Source organism: Ictidomys tridecemlineatus, chromosome 15, assembly GCF_052094955.1.
Source record: "Ictidomys tridecemlineatus isolate mIctTri1 chromosome 15, mIctTri1.hap1, whole genome shotgun sequence".
Classification (NCBI taxonomy): Eukaryota; Metazoa; Chordata; class Mammalia; order Rodentia; family Sciuridae; genus Ictidomys; species Ictidomys tridecemlineatus.
The window spans coordinates 17,622,469-17,642,339 of NC_135491.1; the positions used below are offsets into that span (position 1 = coordinate 17,622,469).

General features: G+C 47.9%; 1 protein-coding gene across 3 annotated transcripts; it reads right to left on the bottom strand.

Moving 5' to 3' along the window:
- Positions 1-1,057: 1,057 nt before the first annotated feature.
- On the bottom strand, positions 1,058-18,909 carry Cd22 (CD22 molecule). Of its 3 annotated transcripts, XM_078033096.1 has the most exons (15): positions 18,835-18,909; positions 12,605-12,646; positions 10,013-10,071; positions 9,379-9,756; positions 8,283-8,588; positions 6,926-7,189; positions 6,563-6,826; positions 5,508-5,765; positions 5,041-5,307; positions 4,688-4,951; positions 3,737-3,833; positions 3,526-3,601; positions 3,044-3,162; positions 2,525-2,603; positions 1,058-1,879 (listed from the first exon to the last, which is right to left on the bottom strand). In XM_078033096.1, exons 3-15 carry the CDS (start codon positions 10,047-10,049, stop codon positions 1,748-1,750), a joined length of 2,541 nt encoding a protein of 846 aa, XP_077889222.1. In that variant the 5' UTR covers positions 10,050-10,071; positions 12,605-12,646; positions 18,835-18,909; the 3' UTR covers positions 1,058-1,747. The 3 variants fall into 3 exon arrangements, with proteins under 3 accessions (XP_077889222.1, XP_077889221.1, XP_040135375.2); XM_078033095.1 differs by lacking the exon at positions 10,013-10,071 and having other exon boundaries at positions 18,835-18,906; XM_040279441.2 differs by lacking the exons at positions 6,563-6,826; positions 6,926-7,189 and having other exon boundaries at positions 18,835-18,908.
- Between the last annotated feature and the right edge of the window lie 962 nt (positions 18,910-19,871).

Below are 19,871 nucleotides of genomic sequence, written 5' to 3' on the forward strand. Positions count from 1 at the left end.
CAACAAAGAGGGCTTAAGGCGGGTCGGGGCGGGGCGGGGGGGGGGGGGACCCATGCATTGATGAGTGGAGATGGGAGGGGGGACCCAAAAGGAAGGTGGGACCTACTATGTGCCAGGAACTGTATGCCCATCACGTTGGTGGTTGGTTCGCCACCTGTTCCAGCCTCTGAGCAGAATGGGGCTCAGTCCTTTGGTAAGCAGGTAAATGGGTGAGGAGAACTCAACCTGAGAAGCGTCAAGGGGACTGGGGACAGCGACTGCGAAGTGTTGTCTTTTGACAAGTATGTCTCTGAACATAACAGGGAACTGGTGGGGTGACAGTGAAGGGCAGGAGAACTGTGCGGCTTCTCCTGGCAGCTGGCCTTTGAGAGGTTCCACAACTGTGGGTTGTGAAAGAACTTGGTAGATCCCCTTCTTAGAATAGCTGTGAGTAACGATTCGGCTTCCCCGACTTTTTTTTTCCTTTTGAATATTCTTCTACAAATATAAACAAAAGCCGGGTGTGAGAGCACATGGCTGTCATCCCAGCGGCTTGGGAGGCTGAGGCCGGAGGACTGCAAGTTCAAAGCCAGCCTCAGCAACTTGGTGAGGCCCTAGGCAACTTAGGAAGACCCTGTCTCAAAATAAAAAATAAAATAAAAAGGGGCTGAGGATGTGGCTCAGTGGTAAAGTGCGCCTGGGTCCCATGAAGGACCTCTGGCCTCTCTGCTAGGCCTCCTGTAAAGTGACTCAGGCGTATTGAAGGTCAGACTTCACTTCCTGCCATGAGCCACCTGCATGGCACGGAGTGGCATCCTCCTTTTACGGATGCAGAAACTGAGCTGCAGGCAGGTTGGTGAACTCTGCCCAAGATCACTCAACTGGTGAAGCAGAAGAATCAGAGTCAAGCTCAAGTTCGCCCAACTGAAAAGCGGGTGTGCTTTTCCCAGCCAGACAACTGGACCCTGATATGATCATGAGATAACTGTGACCCTTTTCCTTCCCCCTACACCCCACAATGCCATCCCCAGCTCCCCGTCCCCGCCCTGACTCCACAGATGGGAAAGAGCTCACTGGCTCCTGGAAGTGGCCTCTGTGCCATTTTTATTGTGCAACTCTCTGTACATGATCTTTGTTCTTCTCAGTGCATCTGTGCAGTCCACGAGACCCCGAGGGCAGGGGCTTGTCACCGCACCGTCCTCCACGGAAGGCTTAGCTGGCTTGTAGACAGTTTCTAGAGGAGAAGCCAGCTGGGGACCATGCCTCTGTCTACCTCATTTCTGTCCTTCCCTGGGATTTCCCCAGGAGCAGAAAGTGAGCATAGGATTCGTGGGTGGCAGTGGGGGTGGGGAGGTCCAAGGGACAGGGAAGACAAGACAGTGTCAAATCAATCCCAGGGCAGTAGGGGAGGGCTCAGGAGGGGATGGAGGGTGGCAGTGTCTCGGGTGTGGGACACAGGGGGCTGTGCCATCCTGGATGGGTGCATAGGTGAATTTCCCGGGTGGGAAGGAGAATGGAAAAAGATCAGGAGGGTCAGGGTTACCAGTCCTGGGAAGGAAAATGGCTCTGAACCAGACAGACACAGGTTCTCCTCAGTGATTGTGTGTGTGTGTGTGTGTGTGTGTGTGTGTGTGTGTGTGTGTGTGTGTGTGCAGGGAGATAAAAAGGTCCTGTGACTTAGCAGCTGAACAGCTGCAGCTGGGGACACCCTGGGGTTTCCTTGGCCGCATTGGCTCTGGGCACATCCAACGCAGCCTGTGTCCTGCTGTCAGTGCTTGAGGGTCACATAGTCCACATCTTCTGGTGCCCGAGGCCGCTCCCCAGTCCCAAAATGAACGAGCTCCGAGTAATGAATCCCGTCATCTTCTGGAAGATTTGGAGCCACGTTCTCGTAGTCACCCTGGGAAAGCCACACGGGGGTAAGCCTGGCCTTGCCATGGGGGCCAGCCTCCCTCCACCTCCCCCCTTTTCCCTTGTTCCACTCGGGGAGGGAGGTCTAAAAGCCCACACAAGAGTCCCCTTGCCCAGAAACTGGCTGTTTTTGGCCTTTGGACACAGAGGTCCCTACCCTGGCTCCACCCATGTGTCCCCCAGATTTTGCATAGGAAATTCAATCCCCAGATTTGTATGCTAATGGTGTGTGGAGGTGTGAGCTTTGAGAGGTGATTGGATTAATGGGTTGATGGGTGACTGAGAGAGTGGCTTTGTCATAAAATGAGTTCTCTCTGGCATGCACCCCCCCTTGCTGAGCAATGCCTGGTGCCACCTCAGAACTTTGCAGAGAATCCCCATCAGCAAGATGGCGCTCACCAGATGTTGTCCCTTGACCTTGGATCTCCAGAACCAAAATAAATCCTTTTCCTTTATAAATTTCCCTGTCTCGGGTATTGAGTGATCGCAACAGAAAACAGACTAAGGCCACAAACCTCCCCCAGCCAACATCTAGCTTTGGCCACACTGACATCTACCCAAGTCCTTCCCCTGTGGGGCTCCCAGCTGAGACCAGGACCCAGGCCCCCCAACCTTCTTAGCCTTGGCCTCTTACCACATGACACCTCTGCACCACTGAGTAAGTGTCTTCATTATTTGGGAGAGGTCCTTGTGTTTCTGAGGGGCCTGTACCTCTAAGAGGGAGAACAGATGGAGAGCCATCAATGAAGTGCTTCCTGTGAACTCTCTTCCTTCTCCCGACTCCCTTAGTCCCCCCAGCAGCACCCCAACCTCAGCCCTTTTTTGGAAAACACAAACTCGCTGTCTTCCAAGAGCCCCATGCACACAGTAGGGGCTAATAAAAAAACGTGTGCCGGATGAATGAGCATGCATGGGTATGAGTCACCGCGCCTTAGCCTCCGTGACAAAGGTTGGCTCTGGGCACACATGCTCTTGGCTTGTAGAAACAGGTCCCCGTTGTGGGGCCTGTTACTTAACAGAGGTTGTTATAGAACAGGAATGAGGTAATAGGTAGATGGTGTCAGGAGGTGCCTGACACAAAGAGCTAGTCCACTATTTTCCCCCCTACATCCCTCCCAGGCTGCAAGACCCACCCATCCTGTACCCTCAGTACCCAGTTCCTGGTGTGTCAGTCTCCGGAAAGCGCAGAGTAGCATAATTAATGCTGTCTTCCATCATCGGATTGTAGCATCCCAGGGAGTGGGGCCCTTCAGAGAGAAGGGTCCTTCTAACCTGGGAGAGGGGCAGGGTTGCAGTTCTGAGTGTCTCTCCCCACCCTCCCCCAGCCTCTGACCCCACAGAGGACATTTTTTTGGTACCAGGGATTGAACTCAGGGGTACTCGGCCACTGAGCCATATCCCCAGCCCTGTTTTGTATTTTATTTAGAGACAGGGTCTCGCTGAGTTGCTTAGTGCTCGGATTTTGCTGAGGCTGGCTTTGATCCTCCTGCCTCAGCCTCCTGAGCCACTGGGATTACAGGTGTGCACCACCACGCCCGGCCCCAGAGGACTTTTGATCACTTTTCTTTAGCTCTTCCCTCGATTCCTCACTCCACTTTAAGGGCTGCCCTGCATTTGATCTTCCTCCCATCCTACCTTTTTATTCCTCACAAAGAAGCTCCGACCATTGGAATTTTCCTGAGGCCCCTGTTGGCTCCGAGTCCTCTTCCAGCTAAGGAGAAGAGACGGGCTTGGTGGGGGTCAGGGAATGAGAACAGGACCCTGTGGATTCAGGAGACTGGAGGCTTTGGGACTGAGTAACTGGAAGTGGGATGAGCCCGGGGAGGGGGCAGCAGGAAGAGCTCACTTTTGCTGAAGCTTCACCCCCCAGATGACCAGGATGAGGATGGCCAGGCAGATGCCAATTCCCATGGTCGTTCGCCTGGCGATGGTCTCCGGGCTATCTAGTAGAGAAAAGAGTCACAGGTTCGCTCTGCACTCCAGCATCCTTGACTTATCTCTGTATCCAGCCCCCGTTCTTCTTCCCAGCACATCTCCTCTGTGCATGGGAGAGTGAGGCAAGAAAGATGGAGAAGGGCCCTTGGTTAGGAAAAGGATCTCTGGTTAGGAGGAAAGCGCTGTCTTTCTCCCAAGCAGGAGTTTAATGCAGGCCTGGCCCTCACAGAATGCAGCATCCTCAGCTTTCTAAACAAGTACAACTTTCCAGGCGTTTTGGACACACTATCAGCCCTTAAAACACACTGGTTCTTCGACTCAGCAATTCCACCTAGGCATTTGTATCTTGTGCCTGTCCTTGTAGGCGTGCCCAAAACAAGGGTCTACCTGCTCAGCCTTGAAGAGGGGGCTGGGGAAACTAAATGGGCAGCATCCATTCAGGGGACACAGTGCCACCATTAGAAAAAGAGGCAAGTCTCAAGTTGTCCAAAAAAGTGGAGACCCAGGGCATGGCGTTTCTATGCAACGCGCCAGTTACATTTCCTGAGAGAGGGACCGAGCAGGAGCTCACGAAGCCTGGAAGATAGGTGCAGCCTGAGGGAATCCTGGACAGAGGATTCCCTGTCCAGAAGGGGAGGTAGATGGAGAGGCTCCTGTGAAGCAGGACAAGGCGATTGCTCCAGCGGTGGCAGCAGGAAGCTATGGAGCAGGGAGTGTAGCTGGGCTGCACTGGGCAGGAACTGGGAGGGAGGAAGCGGACTGTAAAGACTGTGATCTAGCAGCAAAGGCTTAGTGGTGGGAGGAGCTTCAAGCGCAGTCAGCCCCAGAAAGGAGCCTGAGAAGAAACAGAAAGGGGCCTTACAGTAGATGGTGAGGGTGCTGGGGGGTGACTCGCCCTCGCCCAGCTTGTTGACCCCCTTGCACCAGTAGGAGCCCGAGTGCTCGACCTTCACAGGATCCAAGCTCAGCGTCTGGCCAGAATACTGGAGGTCTTGGTTATTCCAGTCAAACCAGGTGTACTGTGAGATGGGAGGGTTGGCATCGCTCTCACATGTCAGGGCTGCCTTTCTCCCTTCCATCACTCTGTCTCCCGGGGTAATGGACACCCACAGCCTCCGAGGTGCATCTGAAAGGGGGAAACAAGTCAGGGTCCAGGCAGCTGGTCTCCGGGTCTCTGCTGGTCTCCACTCTCAGCCTCCAGCGCCAGCCACTCACATAGCACTTGCAGCCTCCAGGCCTCAGATGCTGACTGTCCTATGGAGTTTTGGACCAAGCAGCTGTAATTTCCAGCATCTTCCGGGGAGACAGAGTCAAAGTTCAGTTCTCTTCCTTTTGCTTCCAGAAGGCTTCCGTTTTTCTTCCAGAAGAAGTGGACTTCTTCCGGGTGGCTCTTTGAGAAGTGGCACTGAAGTCGGACCTGGTTCCCAGCACGAATCTCTGACAGGGAACTGATCTGCAGGACCTTCACCTCCTTGGGAGCATCTGCAGGGCCAGGGCTCATGCTGACCTCTCAGATCTCTTCTCCCTCTGTTGTCTCCAGTACTTCCCGTCCCCTTGGTCTCAAGGCCTATCTCCCACCCCTCAATTCTCTGTTGAAGACTGTGACCCAGGTCCCACCTCCTCGCCCTTCCATCCCAGATCCCGTGGGGCCACCTCCCAGGTCCCCCCACCCTGTCACTCACACTGGACATCCAGGTCGATGGGAGAAGCTGGCGAACACCACTGGTTACAGGCGGAACAGGAGATGGGTGGGGTGTCCCAGGCAACGTTCTGAATCTTCATCACCTCGTGGGATGGCTCATTCCACAAGCGTTGGGGGCTCCACTCATACCGGGTAACTGTTGGGTTACTGGAGTTGTACCTACAGCGCAGGGTCACGCTGTCTCCTTCTCGAATCGGTGTGGGGCTCTCAATCACAGTGGTTACCCCCTTGGGGACATCTGGGAGTAGACCAGAGAGGTGAATAAAGTAAGGCCAAGCCATAATGCCTCTTCCTGACTGAATCCCCGAGCCACCTGCCCTTGTATTCACACAGCTGCTCCGTGGGGGGGGGGAAATCCCTGCTTCTCTGTTGCACCTGTGTCTATTTGATCCTGCCACAGAAAGTTGTGTGGCTGTGGCTGCAGGCCTCGGTGTGCCCCTCCTGTCCAATGGGGTCCTGAGAAGATCACACCTTGCAGAATTCTCTCAAGGATGAGCAAAGAGGATGCCTTAGAGCAGTGCTCAGTAAACCACCAATCAATGCCAGGGATGCCGCTGTTATTGCATATCCTGCCTGCCTAGAGTTTGGAGATCCCTACCCATCAATGTGACATTTCAGGGCCCACAGATCTCATGATCTCAGTGACTCAACTTCTCCAGTGCAACCCTTAGAAAAGAGGTAAAAGAAGTTCTACCAATGGAGAGGTAATGAGACACTTGCTCCAGTTCTTGAAACTTTCAGGACCTTTTCTGGGACCGAGCTGCTGCCTGGCGCCAAGTCTCTCTGTTCCTGGTGGAGCCCAGCATCGGTTATGCATTCATTCAACAAACATCTGAGCACCTGCCAAGACTCAGGCCTTGAGCTAGGTAGATGCTGGGAACACAAGTGTGATCCCTGAGAAGCTTGTGTTGGAAGAGCCTGGCTTCTGCCTGTTCTCCGTTCTAGGACCTGGGGACCCCCTCTGCCCCCTCTGTCTTCCTCCTCCCCCTACTTTCCTCTTCTCTCCCAAGAACCAGAGGCTCCGTGACTGCTCACATTGGACGTCCAGCTCGGCTTCCTGGCCAACCTGTCCAGAACCAAGCCTGTTCTCTGCCACGCAGGCGTAATGCCCTGCATGCCAAGTAAGGACCTGGGCGATCCAGTATTTCTCTTCTGTCACTCCTGGCACTTTCTTCCCATTGTGATACCAGGTATAATTTGTTGGAGGAGGGTTGGCCGGGGACGTGCAAACCAGCTCTACTGACTGTCCCTCCTTAGCAGGTGTGTGGTGGATGTAAACCTCGGAAACTGTCGGGGGATCTGGAAGAAGGGGCAGAGGTGAGGCGAGAGGTGAGGGGAACCCTGTGACATGAGCCAGCAGCCACTGTCACCTCCACCCTCAGCTCCGCGGAGGCTCACACAGCACTTTGAGGGCCACTTCTTCCGACATTCCTAAGCCTATGTCATTGGAGGCCTGACAGCGGTACTTCCCACCACTGTCCTTGGTCACTGAGGACAGAGTTAGCGAGAGATTCTTCTCCCCCAGCAGGGTCCCGTCTTTGAGCCAGGATACAGTGCCATGCTCTGGGTTGCTGCTGGTGACCTGGCACGTCATGGTCACGGACGCCCCTTCCATTACAGTGGTTTCATTGGGAAAGACCTTGATCTCCAACTTCGGGGTGTCTGGAGGAATAGAGGGGTGATTGGGGAGGGGACTGGGAATTCTCAGAGTGTTTGGGGGTGGCGAGGAATGGCAGTGCTTGCACATGTGTAGTTCCCTTGTGGACCCAGGTGACTGTCAAAGCCTCCTCACTCCATTCTCCTTCCCCCTTCTCCACATGTCCTCTACTCTCTGGTCCCCACCTGCATCTGCCAGGATTCCTAACTGTCATTCAGAGCTTGTCGGTGCCTGCTTGCAGCCATTCTAAGGTGGATTCCACACTTAGAATCAAACCCCAAACATGTCCCACAGTGCAGGAGACCCAGAGTCCTCTCCTGCCAGGTGGCCCTCGAATGCTGTGGAGTCCAACCTCTCAGGCCCTGGGCTTCATCATACACACACCGGGGTCTCACTCCACGGCTTTTGTACCTGTTCTTTCCTCTCCCTGGAACCCCCTTTACCTGCCCCAGTCTCTCTCTCCATTCAAGGTCACCCTACACATTCACCTTCTTCAGAGAAGTCCCCGTCCATCCCGTCACCCCTCAACCCTAACCCTGCTTTATTTATTTTTTTCTTAAGACACATACTACTCCTACAATTAGGTTCTGTGTTTCTTTGTTCATCTATTTCTCGTCTGCCTGTCCCACTGCAAGGCTAGCCTCATGTGGGCAAGGACTGGGCTCCCTGCTATATCCACCCTTCCAGCTGGCGGCCACTGTAGGACCCGGCACCTGGTAGACGGGCAGTGAATATTTATTGAATGAATGAATGAATCAGGCACAAAATAATGATATGAAAAGAATTCCCACAAGGGGTGAAAGAGAAACCCAACCAGATGATCCCACGCCATGGCGAGGATGGATCGTTTTATTTCTGTTAGGCCAAAGCGGAGGCTGAAATGAATCTGTGTCACGAAATTCCAGGGCTGAGAGGGGAGTGGGGGGAGAGGCCAGGCAATGCCACGCTGCAGGTGGCGGGCAGCAGATGGATTGTGCATCCTTCTGTAAGGTAAGGCTCCTCTTACCCTTCAGGGGCTCGATGGGGCATTAGGGAAAAGGTGGCAAGGACTGCGTCACTCCCGTGGGAACATGGTGTATGGGGGAGGGGGGGACTCACGCTTCACGTTCAGCTGTACCGTCTCCTGGGAGAGCACTTGGGCAGAATGCCACACCTGGCAGGTCAAGTTCTTCCCGTGGTGAGTCCATTCCGGTTTCAAGTCGATCTGGCTCTTGGTAGAGACATTCTGGGTGGTAGGTGAGGAGGAGATGGTGGAGGAAGCAAGGGTGAAGGGGAGCCCCTCCAGGACCCACCGCAGTTCAATGTCATATCCAAAGCAGGTGAAGTTCAACAAGCAGGTCACAGTGACAGTCTGGAACTCCTGAAGTTCTGGAGGGATCTGGATGCGAGGTGGAAAAGGAGATTCTGCAAAAGAGTGGGGACAGTTCTAGAGGCCCGGGGGACCTGGATTCCATCCCAGTCTTTTACACCTGTATTTAGAGGTCCCGTTCCAAAGAACCTGAGCAGGAATCCTTATCAGCTACCTCTTGACTCAGTTGAGATACTCTCTGTCATTCCCTGGGGACCCTGAGCCTCTCTGGGGATGTATTTCCCATTTCTTTCTCTCTGACCTGCTGATGTTTGCTTTCTAAATGGCTTTCAAGTTCAAGACTCTCTCCACCCGTAGGTGAATTGAACAAGTTTAGTTCAATGTGTATTTCTTAGCTTTGGTGACACCTTTCTATTTGTTCAATGGCTTCAATATGGGAGGCACCCAGGCACCGCTGCTTAGAACCGACCACCAAAGAAACAGGCATGACGTGACCACTCTCGCCAGGGCAGAGGCCCCTTGCTGCGTTTGATGGGTCACATCCACACCCTGCCCGCGTATCATCCGGCCTTGAAAGGTTAATTAGAATTGGTCCCCAACATTAACACAAGGGGAGTTTTCATTTGAAAATTCATCTCTCCATCTAAAGACCAGAAGCTCTGGCTACCTGGAACCCAGATGGCTAGAATGGGCGGGGGCGGAGGGGCAGGGACAAGTGCTCATGCTGCAGTTGGCCCATCTTATGCTGCCCCATCACATAGCTAGGGCATCCCTTTGCCTGACCTCTGCAGGGAACTCAGTTTGTGACTCCTGTCCCAGTGGTTGATTCTGTCTAGCCCCCCTCCTTATTCTGAGGTAAGCAGACGCCTTTCCCCAAGGCCTTACTAGAGATGCTGAGGTTTACATGGTCCATCCATTTGTCGTCCTTTGTCATCATCCTCAGCCCCAGCCGGCCACTGTCATTGACGTATAATGATTCGATGCTCAGGGTGCAGTTCTTTTTTGAGTCTCCCAGGAACCGTACCCTTCCCTGCTGAGAAGGGGACTTCCTGTTCACTGTGTTATTATAGAGGACAGTCCCCACGTATCGTTTGATGGTTTCGTTGTACTCAGGATTGTGGAATACGACAAGCCTGTCCACTTGTGCATCCGCCTTTGGGATTCTGTAGGTGCAGGGAATCCAGACGCAGGCCCCTTCCCAGGCATAGAAGGTGGTGGGGTGTTCGAAGATCCACGGATTTGAATCAGAGAAAGCCAAATATTCTGAAACCCATGACAGTGATCAGAAAGCATTATTTAGGGCTACGGAGAGCTTTTGAAGGAATAGAGTTCTCTCTGAAGCTAGAGGGAGACATGGGAGGAGCAAGACCAAGAGAGGGAAGCTTCTCTCTCTGTGTGTACACCCTGCCTGCCCGCCCACCTCACATTTCCTCTTTTCTGACCCAGATCTGTCCTCTTTCTCCAGTGCCCACTGGCTGACATCCCAGAATCCAGGTACCCGCCTGGGCCACAGCCTTACCCAGAAGCAGGAAGATATAGGGACCGAGGAGATGCATGATGTCGTGTCTGGGCTGGAGCCTGAGTTGGGAAGAGTTTGTCTTTGAGCCATCTGGTCACCCACTTCTGGCTCATCCACACCGAGCTCTGACCCCTTGCTCCTGATCCTGGGGGCCACGTCTGGTTGCATTGTGGGGATGTGGGACTTGGATGCTCATGGAGTCTTTTCTGGGTATGCTGTGCTTCTCCTTCAGCCTAAGAGCTTCCTTCCCTCCTTCTTCTTTCTCCCTCCCTCTCTCCCTTCATCTGTTCATTCATCCATCTATGCTTTTCTAAAATTCCTGCCCAGTTCTCAGGCTCAGAATAGAGCAGATCCCTAGGCGTCTTGAAAGCCAGGCTCCCAGGTAATGGGGAGCTCTCTTGGGGACTACTGGTGCAGGACCTTGCACAGGGGGAAGACATATTTTGATTTGAAAGACCAGGAAAAAAATAGTCATTCCAAAACCAATAATGAAGTTCAAAAGCCAAGGAGAATATTTACAGAGAGCTGGAAGGTCTCGGGAGGAGAATCTTGTCTAAGGGACCTGCTCATGCGTCCCAGGGCTGAGTAGGAAACATCAGTCAATCAAGTGAGGGCAAAGGTCATATCTTGTCTAAAGTTGATGGCTGTCTCAATCCAGCCGACTGTTGTCTAGTGGGAATCAGCATCCCAGCACTGTCTGACCTTCCAATGTTTCAGGAGAAGGAAGAAGACACATTTGCACATTTAAATGTCCCGCTTTAAAAACAATACACAGGTTCCGGGGCCTTTGGTGCAATAATCCTAGCAACTCAGGAGGCTGAGGCAGGAGAATCGTGAGCTCAAAGCCAGCCTTAGCAAACTTAGCAAGGCCCTGAGCAACTCAGTGAGATCCTGTCTCAAAATAAAAAATAAAAAGAGCTGGGGTGTGGTTCAGTGGTACAATTCAATTCCTGGTACAAAACAAAACAAAACAGAACAATAACAACAACAAAAAGTCCAATACACAGGGCTGGTCAAACAAAACTTATCTGTGGGCTGGAGGTAGCCCAATGCCACCAATTGGCAACTGATATTCTCTCTCTCTCTCTCTCTCTCTCTCTCTCTCTCTCTCTCTGTCTCTTCCCTCTCTCCCTCCCTGGGCAATAACCTTACCCTCAACCATTCTACATTTTTACACAGAGTTACATTCACAGAGTTAAATTTAAGTCCCTATTTATATGGTTATGAACTCTGTTCTGGTCCCCAGGAAGCCAACAGGATGTGTCAACCGAGTGTGTCTCCGGTGTCACCACAGACCCTGGCCCCTTCCACCAGCCCCACCAACACTTCCCACACAATATATCGCATCAGTGGCCGGCTCTCTGGCTGTTTATCTCTCCAGGCTGCAGGGTACAGGCTCTGGGTTGTTGGGTGACTGGTGACAGGGGAAAGCTAGGCTGTTGCTGAAGGCAGGAGGTGCTCTGTCCCCAGGTGTTGGGGTTGGCCTGGCCTGGGCATGGATCAGGGGTGAGGGGACGGAAGCCAGGTCAGATCCTCCCAGGCAAAGCTGACCTCAGTTCTGCAGGTGTTAGCAATGTTTTATACAAAAAAAAAAAAGTCTTCAAAGTCAGCCACTTGGGAAAAGCTGAGCTTAAAAAATAAAGATTCTTTACTGTAGAACATTCTGAATCTTTTAATAAGCTCTATATACACCAGCAATCTCCAGACATGGGGGCCAGAGTGTAGTATATTACCTACATTTCTTTGGCCACGGGATCATTTTACCTTTTCCACCAAAAGCTTCACAAAGTCACAGGGCCATTTTCTGAGAGATAACTTTGAGTTCCCCTTAGGTGACAACAGGGGCTGGGCCATTGTACCCCTCTGGCAGCACCCACTAGTCACGTCCTATCAGGTCCTGGCTGAGTGGGAAAGGGACACAATGTGTGCCCTCCTAAGGATCTCCCGACAGTCTCTGAAGCATAAGAAATGGGGATGCAGGCCAGGTGTGGTAGCATATGTCTATAATCCCAGCAGCTTGGGAGGCTATGACAGGAGGATCGCAAGTTCAAGGCCAGCCTCAGCAACTTTATCGAGGTCCTGAGCAACTTAGCAAGATCCTGTTTCAAAATGAAACATAAAAAGGGCTGGGGATGTGGCTCAGTGGTTAACCACCGCTGGGTTCAATCCCTAGAACAAAAAAAAAGGAAGAGAGACCCCGGCCCTATAAGAACTGTAAGGCTGAAGGGGCAGGTGTGCGGAATCATGTCATTAGGTTCAAAAGGCACCTGTCCAGAACTGCCTGCTCAATAAGGGCCAGATTAGGGCTTTGTGGGACCTCTGAGCCAGCTTCTCCAAGTCCATCATTCCCTCCTGAGCATCCAGGGACCCGTTCCAATCTCAGAAGACTCACCAGACCTGGCCAGGGAGTGCTCAAACGCAGCGTCTGTCTACAACCTGTTGCCATGCAAGCAAGAAAGAGGAAAGGAGGTCCCCCCCCTATATTCCCAGCTCTGGGAATTGTGCCCAAAGACATAGTAGCCTCTCCATACTTGCTTTGAAGCAAAAAAAAAAAAAAAAGAAGAAGAAGAAAAAACAAAATGAGGCTTTTACCTGTCTCCTCGTGTCTTCCCTCTTCAGAGACCCTGGCGACATCTGCAAGTGAAACAGGAAGTACACTGAAGTCTCCAATGATTGATTTTCACTCTCCTTGGCCACACCTCCTGCCTCTCATGACTCTGAGGGTGACCAAGAGGCATCATGATGTGGAGAGTAGGGAAAAGAAACAGTGGAAGGAAGGTGGGCTTGGGGTCAGATTGAAAAGGGGCACGTCCATCTCTACGGTCGGGTCTTAGGGTCAGTGGACGGGTTTTCTGCATCAAATTTCCAAGCGGGTTTCTCTACAACTCTTCACATCATTGTGCTTAAAGGTATTTGTAGTTTGGGGACACCATCTGGTTACAGTCATTCCCATGACCTTCCATTCTGGACAGAAATGGCGGGAAATCTGCTCAGTGACACTGATGCTTCAGGATCCCCAGGGTGGAGGGAGGAGCGCGTCGCCATCAGGAAGGAAAAGGCGATCTTGCATGAAGTGTCACCGAGTGGGAAAGTCTCAGTACTGAAACCTCACCACTTTTATCAAGTTTCTTGTTTTTGAGTATCTCAAGAGCAGAACAAGATAGCAGCCCAAACTATGCAAATCCTACAGATGATGAAAGAGGCTTCTGAGAAGTCTTCACTTTGACACCACTGTGCGTTAAGGGCCACTGGCCAGAGGAATGGAAACTGAAAGAGTACAAACAACTTCTTCAAAAAGTAGTGCTATTTTTGAAAGACGGAGTAGGAGGATAGTTGTCCCTTAGAATCTGAGGGCGATTGGCTCCGGAACCCCTCAGATACCTGACGAACCCAGCCTAATTCCGTCTTAAGATTGGGAGCCATCTCGTCACAAAGTCATGAAAAGTAACTTCTGTTTTATTATAAATTATTGTGATTTCTAAACTTGCTTGGAATGCCTGCCCGTGCCTTGAACTCACCCTTGCCTGGTCTGACCAGATACCAACCTCTCTGAAACCCTAATGGTGCCTCATAAATTCTGGCTTTCCCTGACCAGATAATAACCCTCTCTGAAACCTTAGTGGCAACTCAGAATTTTCTAATGTTGGGCTCTAAATATATTCCCTAAGTGCTGAACCATTTAGACCATTAACCTACTACCTGCCTTTGTATCATGCTTGTCAAAATCCTGTTATCTGTAAGTTCTCAAGACAACCCTCCCCACTTTTTGCAACTTTTTGTGCTATAAAACTGCGCCCTTAGAGAGCTGGGGTACTGTTCTCTAACCCACGGATTTCGGGAGAGACAATCCCGGCTGGTTGGAATTACAAGCTTGCTTTAATCGATTTAAAATTGGAGTTAGTGGTCTGCTCTTTGTGTCGTGGTTTAACATTTGGAGGCCTGAGTGAGATCAGACCACCACAAATTCTGAAGCTGGACCTTCGCTCTGGGACTCCAGGCTGGAGAGCCGCTCTAGGGAGTGCGCACCTTGAGACATTCCAAGGCCCTGGGGTGTGACTCCGGTTTATCGGATTGCTGGAGTGAACTGCAGCCCTAAAACACTTAGCAAGCATTTGGTGGAGGAGGCCTCCATAGGTAAGTGGCACCCTTATAACATCTGGCATCCGGTTAAGAGAGATCTCTTCTGGGGACAGAGAGGTGCCTGGCGAGGCACATACACTCCTGTCCAGAACAGTAGCAAAGTGTCGCTCTGGTACTGGTTTGGTAAGGAATTCCTCTGGAAGGACAGTGAGGTACCCGATGGGGTATGCACACACTCCTGTCTGGGAACATTAGCAAGATGTTGCCCTGCTCCCTCGGTTTTGGCGCCTGGTTCTTGTTTTCTTGTGTCTTGTTTTGTGTTCTCCATGTTTTTTCTGCGTTTTTGTTGTGTGTCTTCTCTAGTAGAAACTTAAGACAATTGAACATCAAAATGGGTAATAAGGCAAGTGAGCCTGACACCCCTTTGAGCTGTGTTTTAAGGAACTCTGGTAAACTTTACCCCCCTTAGTTAAGTGGGATTAGGGAAGCAATGTTTTCTTCCTCTAGTTGGCTGCCTTGAGTACACCCACTACAGAGGGAAATGAATATCTCCCAAATTAACCTGCCATCAGGGCACCCTGGGAACCCCTACCAAAATTAACTCTTGGAAAATTCCTTTAAAACCCCTTGTTCCTCCAGATCAAGAGAGTCACAACCTTTGGGACGGATTCCCTGGTGTTTCTCCTTTGTTAGCAAAGAAATAAACCACCTTTTCCCTTTTCTCAGAACCCTCTCCTCATTATGAAATTGGCATTGATTGGCTTTGAGGACAGGAATCAAACTTGCAGTTAAAGATTTTGACACCCCAGGTGGGATTCCAGAGGAGCCCCCACTCTGCTTTCTTGGGGAAGCCTAGCACTCCAAGCAGCTGCATGCCAAGGATGAAGGATGAACTTTTTGAGAGCTGACTCCTGGAAAGTTGGGAGACATGCGAGCGTGCCTGGGGTGGGACTGAACCAGAGGAGCTATTCCTGTGGGTAAAAGGAGGGACTGAGGGACTCCCAGCAGCTGCCCAAGCCCCTTTTGCTTGGGGGAACCCCCGCCTTCCTTCCCTGCACTGTGAGGATTGCTCCATCTCTGTGTACTTTTTAAAAAAAGGAAACTGAATGCAGTCAAGTTGCCACACTGAGACCCTTGGTTTTACACTTCTGGTTCCCCCTTTGTGAGGACATCTGGTCCAATCGTGGGAACATCTATGGTGCCACTGGTGTGGGAGTCATGGTAAATGGGAGTTGGAAACTTGGGGAGATTTTTCCCTTATCTGGTCTGTTTTAAAGGCTCCTGTCTGTCAGCCATAGTTTGGAGCTCCTTTCTGTCTGTCTGTCATTGTCTTTGTATCTGTTTCTGGCCCTTCAAGACCTAAGCACTGATGTGTTGATATTATAGATTGTTTCTTGGGAATAATCTTGGCTGAATGGGCTACTTATAGATGTAAATGTGTCTAAGAAGATGATGTTTTACTGTAACAATCTGGTATCTGAATGGGTTTTTGAAGCACGGTACATTCTTGCAGTTAAAAGTTGGTTTGTCAGAGATCAAATAATTAATAAGGAGTCTTAACAGTCAAAAGCTGAGTTGGATGCAAAGGTGCTGCCTCTAATTCGTGAGCACAGCAGGACTCTCAGGAGGATCCTCCCCCAACCATAATTCAGCTCCTCTTTATCCTCTCGCCACTTTCTTTCTTTCTGGAGGATGATATGAGCACCCGATGGCTACTTAAATGCAGCTAATGCAGCCCCAACTCTTGGAAATTCAGGAGAAAGGTATCCCAGCCTAGGTAGCTCTCAGTCACCGTCTACACAGAGCAGGCGTGTTGGGCTCTGCCTTCTGAAGCCGTTTCCTACTTTTCTGTCCAGGCCCAGAGAGCAGTGGTCGTGACTACACAGAGTCCAAGTTCTGATGTGCCTTAGATGTGTGGAGGTAACCTCAGCCAAACTTTAGCCTCAAATGCCCGAGGTACGCTTCTCCTGCTTCTCTGTAGGGGGCCAGAATAGAATAGAAGTGCCAGCTTTTCCGTTCTCATCTCTTACCTTAGACCTCTTAAAAATAGCTGAACAGCCTATTACCAAAAGGTTTACTTCCCGTGAGTTAGGAGCAGGCTTTGGAGCAAGATTTATCCTGTTTGTCACTGAAAGAGGAAGACAAAACCTAGGAATAGCCACACAAGGAAGTGGACCTGTCAACAGCAAGTGGCTTAGTTCCTCTTAGTAAGGAACTTAACATCATAGCTTTGTTCCCAAAGTCAATAGGAAGTAAGGTATCATAATTTTAGAAATCCAAACCTGTCCAACCACCAACTAGGAAAAAATGGTTAAAATGCCTTAGGCTTGAGGTTTCTGCTCAGAATAACAGTTTTCCCAGCTCCTTCCTGACCTAAGCCAGGACTCACATTGAAATGCAAATGGAGGCGCAGTAAGAGACCAGTCTCAGACCCTAAAACAGGAGAGTAAAAGTGCCCTTTACCTGAACTTATATTAGACTAAACCAAAAAGTAAATTGTATGATACTTTACTAATTACTGGCTGGTCATTTTTTCCAGGATTCTTGCTTTTTCTTAGATTCTGTATAAGTTTTGAGCTCATAATTTTGATCCCACAGACTTGGTTAATGTTTTTCTAATCAGCCCTATTTTTTATTTAACTATGGAGTTTGGAGTTTTTAAACAATGCAATGGAGATTTCACCTGAAAAAAGCTACAAAGCCTTTGCTATTGTGTTATGTGTGCACACTTCTGTTATATGTTGTATGTCTATATGTGCTTATGTCCATATATCATGTACATGATAGGAAAATTGGCAGATATATAAGGAGCACTCATAAAATTTAGAAAAAAAATGAATCCAAATACCTTTATTCATGTGATTTAAAGTGGCTTAATTTAAATTGGGTAAACAGATGGAAATAAATATCTTTAAAATTAGACTTAACTCACAAGTCTCTCTAGGTGGTCAAAAAAATTAATAAAACATTGATGTCTATAACATGTCTAATATTCCTTGGTTCTAGAAATTTTCTTCAACAAGGAAAAATGGCTAATACTGTTCAATATACTTCTCTGACATTTTGGAAAAATAAGTAAAGTAGCTTTGACATGAGATTACTCATTTTTATCAGTAATTTTGTTTGTTAGACATCTGATTAATTTACAAGGTTAAAATGCTAACTGTTAAATATACTATCAAGTACTCTTAACTCTTTAAATTCCATTGGGTAACATTATTGATGTTTTCATGAACTGGTAAATGAACAAAAAAGTTGCTTTATCATCACCAAAAAGGTTTTACTAAAAATTTAAAGTCCCAACAGGCATAATTCTATATACTTAACATTGTGTTTTCATGAAATCGTAAACAGATGTAATTCTATATACAAAGGTTTATTGAAGATTTTAATATGCAAAGGCCCAAAAGTTTCAACTCTTCCAATTAAGAGTGATGTAAACAACAAAGTGTTTTTTTTAAATGAAATAATTTGTCTAAACTCAAAAATTTACAAGGATTGTTTCATATTGTGAACAAAAAAGGGGATAACAGAAAAGAGAAATTAAAATTAAATTAATTATATGAGTTGGTTATTTTATATATATAATTGTTATATAAACAACAATTAGTCAAGGCTATTTGAAGTTTTTCCATAAGGTCAAATGATAATATACTGATATAAACCAAAGTTTAATCTATATGTTAAAAAAATGAAGATTTCTTAAAACATTGAATTACCTATAACATTGTATTTATTAAGTATTGGGGTTTCTTTGAGCAAGTAATCTTAAAGGAATTAAGGATTATACAATTATGGTTAAACAACAACTGTTATTTTAAAATATTATGTTGTTTCCTTAAGAGCTAAACTTAATTAATATAAAAATATCAAGGTAATTATGGTGCTACTGCTATTATTTATATATTAAATATGTTCATATCTTCCAGGTATACAAGTTTTTAAGGTAGAAACTTTAAAAGAACATTATATCAAGCTGGTGTTCTCCAAACTAAAGTTGTATGGTAATTTGGGGCTTATAAAGATGATAAACTTTATTGGAGATTTATTTATAACATGTAATGTTCTATAACTGGACCTGTTATCAATAAGATCTAAAGTTTTATGTTACTTTTTATACTGGGGTACAATTTATTTATTTATTTATTTATTTATTTATTTAAAATATTTTTTAGCTGTCAATGGACCTTTATTTTATTTATTTATATGTGGTGCTGAGAATCAAACCCAGTGCCTCACACATGCTAGGCAAGCTCTCTACCTACCACTGAGCCCCAGCCCCAGCCCTACTGGGGTACAATTTAAATGTATTTTTAAGTTAATGAGAGCCTAATGTATGTAAAGGTTAATATTGTAGAACTCAAAACATTTTGCAACTTTTCCACAAAAGGTTAAAAGTTCTCAGCCTTTCTATAATTCATGTTTTAAATGTAATATCATATTGTGTTAGCTAATATTCATGTGACTTCAAGCAACAATATATGTAAACTTTATAAAATGATATTTTTAGAACAAAAATCAGGTTCAAAGCTAGAACAGCTTACTTAAGATTATTTATAAAGAGCCCTGCCTTACCTAAGATAAGGCTCTCAATACTTTTCATCCACCTCAATACTTGTCAGATGACTCCACAGCAGGCCAGACTTCAGTTCATTTAAAGTTGTATTTAAAGATTGATTTTTGTTGTTAAGATTACTAGGATCTCGGGGCTGGGAATGTGGCTCAGGTGGTAGCGCGCTCACCTGGCATGCGTGCGGCCCCGGGTTCGATCCTCAGCACCACATACCAACAAAGATGTTGTGTCCGCCGAGAACTAAAAAAAATAAATAAATATTAAAAATTCTCTCTCTCTCTCTCTCTCTCTCTCTCTCTCTCTCTCTCTCTCTCTCCTCTCTCTTAAAAAAAAATAAAGATTACTAGGATCTCAAATAGGGATTATAATATAACTCAGTCAAAGTCCAAGGTAGATATTGCACAAATTAAATACGTTTTTACTCTGGTTAATTTTATTTTGTATTTTCCTTATAAACAGTCTAAATGTTTCCTGTTAATGTTTTACAGAGGTATTGCTTCAAGAACACACAATCTGGGTTAATTTAAGATAATGAGCCTTCACTCAAAGGACAGATAGGATAGCACAGACCCCAATTAATGTGAGATTAAAGTTAAAGCCCAGTATTCTTAATTTAAGACTGGTGAGACTGACTTGTTAGATGTTTAAGATCAAGACTTAAAAATTAAAGTTAAATTAAAAGGGGCCAAGAACCAATATTTGGCTTACTTGCCCTCTGAGTCAGTCTGAATCCAGGGAACAGGGAACTTCTCTAAAGAGCTTTGCAACTTTGGGCCACATAACCTCCCGATCAGGGAGATTAATGAGACCCCTGGAGAACAGAAAGCCAATCGATGCACTTGCCATGAAGAGGAGGGTCATTGGAGAAGGGAGACATCCCTGGTGCTTCCAAGGGAAGCCACATGGTCTGCAAGACCTGGATCCCTCCTAGCGCAAATGGCACTAGCAGAACTGAGAAGCTGCTCTCAAGTCCCCGCAAGAGTGACTCCTATGGGAACTCAGCTGACTCTTAATAATAGATAGAAACAAAAGTCATTTTGACTTGCTTCATCCTAAACACCTAACAAAAATAGTTAAAACCAAAAGATAGCCACTCCTGGGCATTTAAAGATAAATAATAGTAGTTAAATATAACTTAACCTATACACTTATGTTAGCCCCCAAGATAAGTAAGACTGGAGGCTACAAAGAGGGATTCTCAGGCAG